Here is an 8,247-nt window from a genome sequence, read left to right as displayed (position 1 = left end):
CATAATAATAACATTCATTTTCAAGAAACTATAATCAATTATTTTTGGGTACATTTTGATCCTTTATATACCTTGACTTCCTTCTTCCATAAGAACCAGTTTTGCTTGTGTTCAGTATAATTGTGTCTGTACAAACACTTAATATATACATTTTTGCTTTTGTAGAATCAAGCTGGTCAAGGCCAGCCCTTCAGAAGGAGAAGGAACTATTCCTGGTATCGGAATGACAGAAACAAGCCTTCATCTTCAATGCACAGCAGTTATGTGAATGAGTAAGCTGGAGATATTGCTGACTTTGATTAGTAAAGGATGTACTTTGGTTCATATTAATAGTACACTGGGACAACTAGGACTACAATGCAATCACTTTAGAATGTAAAGGATTTACTACTGGAAGCAGAAATTTTGCATACGCAAGGATAAAATACCATTCATCATACATTCCACTGACACAATTAAGAAAAGATTCCATCAGTTGATGTTTTGTTGATGATGGAAAATGCTGGATATCGTAGTGTCAAATTGTTATTCTGTATTGTGACTGAGATGGGCATGGCATATTTCATACCTACATAAGTAATCTATGTACTCTTAAAACTATTCATTGGCCACTCTTGGCAGTTGGATTCGAGGACAATTGATCTATTTCCAGTGATCAGACAGCTGCCTCTTCTTTTTTCAACACTTAACTCACAAAGTGTATTGTTAGGTGTAATAATGAGTTTTGCATGATCATAGGAAAGTTCCCAATAAACTGTTCTTGATGCTGCTGCCTGGTTACACCCTAGATTGATATTTGCAGCCATGTGATTCATGGTTGTTTTCCTTTTTACCTTGAGCCCCTCTTTCCATGTATGAATTCATGAGTTATATGAATTGCTAAACCAAATTATTTGGTATATTGTTTATATATTACATATCTATTTATTCATGTTATATTTGAGATATCCTCTATATATTAATATATATTAGCAAGTTGAGCAGTCTTTGTCATTGTATCTCATGCCCCAACAATCCAGCCCTCTCTGTCACTGGTCTCTCTATGTAGCCAAGGTCAAAATCTAAATGTTTGATGTATAAACCAGCTCAGCATTTTATTACATGATTGTTAGTGTGGTATATTGCTTATTTAATACATGAACCACACCAATACGGAAACACCTACTTTTAATATAATCTGTATCTCTCATGTAGTTACAGAGTCACGGTGCTGTTTTTAATTTCTTGGTTAATGTTACAGGATTTCCCAGGGACGTCATTTTAGAAGAGAAATAAAAATGCAACATCAGAAAGAAACCCGAGAAGTCAAATATTGTGATCAGAGAGGCTTAGTGGTGGTGGTCTGGAAGGAACGTCTGCAAGTGGAGACTAAGACTATGCAAGTTTATTACAAATAAAAAGACCTTGTGTAACATTTACAAATGTATAAGGTCTCATTCCTTTACAAAACTTAATTAAGAATACTGTGTTTTTTTCATTTGTCATGTAGCTGAGTGCAAGCTTTAGTTATCTGTCGGTGCTTTAAGGTGCTGGGAAGTTCTCTGCAACATCCTTTAATAGGCTAATGCTTCCCCCACACACTGTTATTCAGTCATGTAGATGACATAATCTGCTTCTGGTTTTGACAACACACTGAAGGCCTATCTCGGTAGACATGGCGTTTTCACGGATGGACAATTGGACAGATTACAAGGGTTACCTTACAGTTACAGTAAACCTATGTAATAGAGAGAGTTCTTATCCAAACAGGACTATATAATTATAATAATACCAGTGTATTAATCCTATTTATCTTTTTAAAACATATTTTTTTACCATGTTTTTTTATGTCATCATATCATCAACCTTGTTCATAGAGAGCACTCTTCCAGAATTACGTATACGTTCATTCAAAAAGGAAGAAAAATGGTTCTAATGTGGAGGTACCCACAGTTCTACAATAATAGTACAAATAAACTAAAATCATATCTTTATGACAAATGAGGCTGAATAGGACAAATGCACTTAAAGGGCGACAGGGTTGGTAGTAAGCTGAACACTTACCTGAAGGTGTTAACATGGGTTGGCCCGACCAATGTGTAATCCAGTGGGAGAGACCTTGATTGATATAGGCGGCTGCACTTCCTGTTCTGGTTTATTCCACAGCACGAGATTGCAGAAGGAGGACCTGAGCCAGGAATTGGATAAGTACCCTGTTTTTCTGTTCCATTTTGCCTGTTTTTCCTTCCATATCTCTTTCTTTTCTTTGCTTTTCTCCTTTATTGTCCTGTCTCCACCTTTACTTACTTTTCCCTCTCTAGCAGTTTTCCACCTCAATCCTCTTCCCATTATCTCCTGCCTGTTCCTCTTTCTTCCCCCCTACACCTTCCAGCCTTCCCCCTGTTGTCCCTCCGTCGTCCCCCCAGCTTTCGCTGCCATGCCCCGTCCTAGACGCCCCTCCGCCCGCCCGGCCCGCTACAGGTCCCCATCCCCCTCTCCTCCGGGCACCATGTTGCGGCCTCTGCCCCACCCCCTCCTATCCCGGCGGATAACTCTGGACTTCCTTCCTTGCTCCAGCGTGAGCCTGTGGGGCGGGCTCACGCTTCCCACACTGGCTCCTCCACAACCTCCGGGCAACACAGCGGGCGGCGGGGTCGCTCCATCCTGCCGGCGGTATCGTCTGGGTCGCGCATGCGCAGACCCAGGTCGCCATCCATTGTGTCCTCCGTTGTGGGCAGCAGCGGGGAGGGGGAGGGGGGGTGGTTCCAGCCAGCACTCCTGTGCTTCCCCCAGCTGCTGTTATGCCCACCATACCGCAGGTCACTCAGGTGTCGCCCTCTAGGGGCAATCCCACGGGGGATAGAGGGGTGATAAGCAGTGACCCTCTAGGGGGGGAAAGGGGGACCAGCTCTGAGGGTTTTATTCAATACCCCATCACCCCACCCATCCTGGCTCGCAGAGGGGACAGACAGACTGATAACTCCCCTGCCCCTCACCAGTTGCATTTCCCACCCAGCCCCTTTTTACCCCATAGTGGCAGGGGTTCTTCTTGGGGTGCACATTATGGGGGGGGCCCTTTGTCTGACAGAGGCCCATTTAGACCTTACACCCCGGGGGCGGACAGGGTTCAGAGTTTTAGGCAGGGGCAGAGACACGTGGGGCCAGATAGGCCCAGTAGGGGGAACATGGAAGTTTTTGGGGACAGTCCTCGGGCGCCTGTGAGGCCCTTCCTTTCCCGCCACGCTCTGCCGGCAACAGACGAGTGGACGTACAGGTCTCAGCGGGCCCCATCGCCGTCGGGTGCGTACGGCAGCACCAGTCATTCTAGACCAGGTCCCGCGGGAGATAACTCAGTGTATGATTACCATCATTCCAGCGGCGGTAATACGTCCCAATGGTCCCCCCCATGGCGCACCCAGTCCAGACCAATCGGTTTTTACGAGGAATCCCACCGGGCCCTTACGACGATGTCCCCACCTAGCGTCGGGCTGTAATGGGGGGTTCCTATAGCCCGGCCCCCCTTTTGCCTTCTAGACTAGATCCCTGCGGCCCAGCCTTGGGATCGGTGCGGCGACGATTGGACTACATTCCTAGCTCTCAGCTTACTGCTCCAATTTGTGTTTCAGAACCTGCGGTCATGAGCCAGGAGATGAGGGCTGTCGGTGGAGGTCGTTCCGGGTCCGAGTCACGAGACCAGAGGTCGGCAGGGATTCGGTGGAACCAATCTCGGGATCAACAGATGCCCAGCCGGTGTCAGCCAGTGTTGTGGAGGCGTCAGTCGGTGCCAGGAATCCTGCTCCTCATGGTGAGTCCGTTTCTGGTACCACACACGATGTACAGTTGTTAGGGTCACCAGTTCTTTCCATGAGCAGTGGTTCCTCAGATTCGGGCGATAGGCCCAGGAAACTCATCAAGCTATTAGAAACAAAATTACTGGGTAAACGCAGCAAGCAGGCACCACAGTCGGGGGGCGAAGAAAGGACGGTGGCTAGGAGTGACTTAGGACAGGTCGAAACCCTAGAGATAACCCACGGTATTAGGCCGAGTGTACGGGATAGAATTAGATGCGGAAAGTACGTGGACATGTTCGGGTGAGGGAAAGAAGGCGCTGGCCGCGGCTTGTGAAAGGTCCGGCATGGGGGAAGATAGGTTCAGATCGTTTACTAGATGGTCGAATTCCTTCTCTATATTTGCTACTATTTATCTGGAGACTAGGCCCGGCGAGCAGGATGAGGTGTGGAGATATATGCACCTTATTAGCGGGAGGCGTTAAAAGATGGCCCCTCAATCTGGAGAGCATATGATGAGCTATTCCGCAAGCGGATGAGCGGTCGCGAGAAGCTTCCGCTGGGGTCAAAAGACATCGACACCTGGCTGGAACTCATGAGACCGAGCAGTCAAGGGGCCGAGGGTTTTACAGGTAGGCGGTTTCAAGGGCCAGGGAGGGTACAAGCAACCCTCCCCACAAAAGGTCGATGCTTTGATTTCAACGCAGGCGCCTGCCAGCGAGGAACATCATGTCGATTTAAACACAATTGCACGGCATGCGGAGGTCAGCATCCAGCCACCGAATGTGCAAAGGCCCGGCGGAGTGGGGGTAGCGGAAGAGGTGCAAACCCAGCTGTGCCCAGTCAAGGGTCCATCGCCAATTAATTTGGCCGAACTGGACAAATGGCTCGATTGGTTCCCAGATAGAGACACGACGAGTATGTGCCTTCATACACGATGGTTTTCATATAGGTTTTAAATTACCAGTGCAGGGCAGCATTTCTACGGCGGCACCGATCAACTTGAAATCGGCGCTCGCTCTCCCGGAAGTCCTAGACGCAAAAATTGCGAAGGAAGTTGGTCTGGGTCGCATGGTGGGCCCTTTCACGCTTCCTTCCATTCAGAATCTTATTTTGTCTCCGGTAGGGGTAGTACCCAAAAAGGCAGCGGGTAAGTTCAGGTTGATACAGCACTTGTCGTACCCGGCTGGTCTGTCCGTGAACTACGCTATAGACTCCACCCTAAGTTCCGTAAATTATCAATCGTTTGAATCTGCACTGGTGCAAGAATGTGGGAGGGGTGCCCTGTTTGCTAAGATCGACATCGAGTCGGCTTTTAGGTTACTGCCCCTTCACCCAGATTCGTATCAATTCATGGGTTTTCGGCATCTTGGTGGATACTATATCGATCGCTGTCTGCCCATGGGTTGTTCAATATCCTTTGCACTCTTTGAGAAGTTCAGTGGCTTCTTGCATTGGTGCATTCAGGCGGGAACGGGGTGTCGGTGGATCGCACACTATCTTGACGACTTCTTGGTGATCGGGCCTCCTGATTCCACTTGTTGTCGGGATATGCTGTTTTCCACTGAGGCTCTCTTTAGGGTGCTAGGCATTCCCATTGCCGCGGATAAAACGGAGGGTCCAGCCACGTGTCTCTCGTTCCTGGGAATTGAGATCGACATGGTGGCAGGGATCTGCAGGCACCCAACCGATAAGGTGTCCAAGATGTGCGAGGCTATTGCAGAAGCGTTGGGATCCAGCTCCAGCCCGCTCAGACAGATTCAGTCCCTGTTAGGGAGGTTCAACTTTGCCTGCCGCGTGATTCCCATGGGTAGAGTTTTCTGTAGAAAGCTACAGAGAGCCACTGCGGGGAGGAGTAGGCCGCACACGGCTGTGCGTCTCTCTAGGGTTATCAAGGAAGATTTGCAGATTTGGCTCACCTTCCTCAGAAATTTCAACGGGATGCGTATCTGGCCTTCACCGCCCGTAACAAACGTTAATATCGATCTGTTTACGGACGCTTCGGGGCTTACCTGGACAGGCATTGGTGCGCGAAAAGCTGGCCGGATGAGTGGCACAGGGTAGGAATTACCAAGAATTTTTTGGTCCTGGAACTATTTCCAATTGTCGTGGCAATTGAACTGTGGGCGACCGCGTTGCGGGGGAAGCACATAGTTTTCTGGTGCGACAATTTGGGGGTGGTCCAGTCGATCAATAAACAAAGCGCATCATCCCATCATGCAATATCTCTGCTGCGCCACCTAGTGTTGCGCTGCCTGCAGTACAATATTTCTTTCAGGGCCAGACATGTGCCAGGGGTGCAAAACAGTTTGGCCGATGCTTTGTCCCAAGGACAGTGGAGCAAGTTTCGTAGTATGGCTCCCCAAGTGGACAATGTTGGTATTTTGTCTCCCTCTTGTGTTTGGCAGATCATCAAGCCGGCATAAGGGGGCTCGTAGAACAGGCGGTTGCCCCTTCCACCCTGAGGACGTATCAGGCATCATGGAGACGGTGGTCACTATTCAGCGGGCAAAAAGATCAATCTGAGGCAGGTCAGCGTGACGCTATGTTAGCATTTATGTGGGAACGCTACTCCAAAGGGGAATCTAGAGCCTCTATGGCATCTACTCTGGCGTGGATATCTTTCATGGCCAGGCTTCAAGGTTACACGGATGTCACAAAAGGGTTCATGATCAGTAAGGCCCTAAAGGGGTGGGCTAGGGTTAGACCCTCGCATGCGGATGCGTGCTTACCAATCACCAACAATATTCTGGACCAGTTGATAGGGACTCTGGGAGGGATTGCAGTTGATGAATATGAGAAGATCTTATTTAGCGCTGCGTTCTCCATGGCCTTTTTCGGAGCATTTCGGGTTTCTGAACTGGTGGCTAGATCCAGGGAATATCAGAAGTCAGGTTTGAAGGCGGAGCATGTCAGCTTATGCGGAGGGGTTGTTTCCTGTAAAATAATTAGCTCTAAGACTGATCAGAGTGGCAGGGGAGCATGGGTGCAGCTAACTAGGCAGCCGAACAGTAACATATGCCCGGTTAATTTAGTGTCACGGTTTATGAATATAAGACCTCAGGCTCGTTTGTTTTTATGTCACCATAACGGCATGCCCATGACGAATTATCAATTTTCGGCCATTATGAAGAAGTCCCTTCAGTCATTAAATCTAGACAGTACTATGTACGGAACTCATTCGTTCAGGATCGGGGCGGCCACATCTGCTGCTTTGGCGCGATCCTCCACTGAGACCATAAAAGCGCTGGGCCGCTGGAAATCCACGGCCTATAAATCTTATGTCAGGATTGACAATGTTGATGTTTGAATTTTGTTCCATTAATCAAAATGTTGCCTTGCAGTTTTTCTTTTTCTAAATTTTCCCTCTCTTATTGTTACCCAAACCACCCCCACTGCCCTCCCCTACCCCATCTTCTCCCTCCATTTGGTGGGCTACCCTGGGCTTTTCCGCTCGTCGCTTTGAAGCGGGGGCGCAAAGGGATTTTCACCCGGGTTTCCCTGGGCGTAAGTCCTGATTAGTGGTGTGCTGCCGGGGTTTTTCCGGGTGTTGTTTACCTTCGCCTGGGTGGCCTGCTCCCTCGTTTGTGTTCCTCTCCCCTGATCCCCCTCTGTGGTACAGTTATTTCTTCTCTACTATCCTTCTCATGCTTTTATGCTAAGCCTGGCCTGTCTTCCAAATTATGGTGGCATGGTTGTAACAATGTTTTTCTGCTTCCAGGTGATGGTGTTCCAACTAAGATGGTGTGGATCATGGGTCATTCCTTTGTGTTCTGGGCCGCTGGCCACCCCAGGTCTAATGTTATACCGAGTCACGAAGGCACCGTAATAAGATGGTTGGGTAGAAGGGGATTAGGTTGGCCTGATTTGGTTCCATTGTTGGCGAGGCTAATTAAACAGCATGGCCCGCCAAATATCTTAGTAGTGCATGCGGGAGGCAATGACCTGGGGAAAGGAAAGTCTCTGGAGCTCATTATTTCGATTCGGGAAGACCTTAGGCGAATTCACGAGGCATGGCCACATATCATCATTGGTTGGTCAGCATTAATCCCCCGGCTGGCTTGGAGAACGACTATCCCTTTAAAAAAGAAGACAGTTATGGTCAGGAAGCTGATTAGCGCCATTAGGAAAGTAGTGCGGTCCATGGGAGGTTTAGTTATCAATCATCCGGGATTAGGGGTAGAGTCACCTCAATTTTTTAGAAGAGATGGCGTACATCTAACGGAGGAAGGTATGGGGTTGTTTATAGATAGCATTTGCGCTGGAGTTTCGGTGTGTTTAGATAAGTGGTGGCGGGCTGCGGCGTCAGTGGGGCGCAGCGGGGTAGGAAGGCACTGCGTTCAGCGGCTGATTTGTGGGCGCACTGGTAGTTGTCGTAGGTCACTGCCCCCCGTTGAGGCACCAGTAACTCCCTTTTTGGCCCTTCGGTGAGGAGGGTCCCTGTCCGACTCGGTGAGGGAGGGCAGAGTGAGTTTTAAAA

The 8,247-nt window shown here is 48.7% G+C and overlaps 1 protein-coding gene across 1 annotated transcript; it reads left to right on the top strand.

Moving 5' to 3' along the window:
• Nucleotides 1-3,583: 3,583 nt before the first annotated feature.
• On the top strand, nucleotides 3,584-8,022 carry LOC142144299 (uncharacterized). The gene is made up of 2 exons (XM_075202954.1): nucleotides 3,584-3,784; nucleotides 6,176-8,022. Exon 2 carries the CDS (start codon nucleotides 6,313-6,315, stop codon nucleotides 7,075-7,077), a length of 765 nt encoding a protein of 254 aa, XP_075059055.1. The 5' UTR covers nucleotides 3,584-3,784; nucleotides 6,176-6,312; the 3' UTR covers nucleotides 7,078-8,022.
• Nucleotides 8,023-8,247: the final 225 nt, after the last annotated feature.

This window comes from Mixophyes fleayi, chromosome 3 (assembly GCF_038048845.1).
Source record: "Mixophyes fleayi isolate aMixFle1 chromosome 3, aMixFle1.hap1, whole genome shotgun sequence".
Classification (NCBI taxonomy): Eukaryota; Metazoa; Chordata; class Amphibia; order Anura; family Limnodynastidae; genus Mixophyes; species Mixophyes fleayi.
Note: the sequence above shows the minus strand (reverse complement) of the source record. Positions and strands in the feature narration are given on the sequence as shown.

Coding starts and splice junctions, on each gene's coding strand:
- LOC142144299 (XM_075202954.1), top strand. CDS start 6,313: ATGTTAGCATTTATGTGGGAACGCTACTCCAAAGGGGAATCTAGAGCC.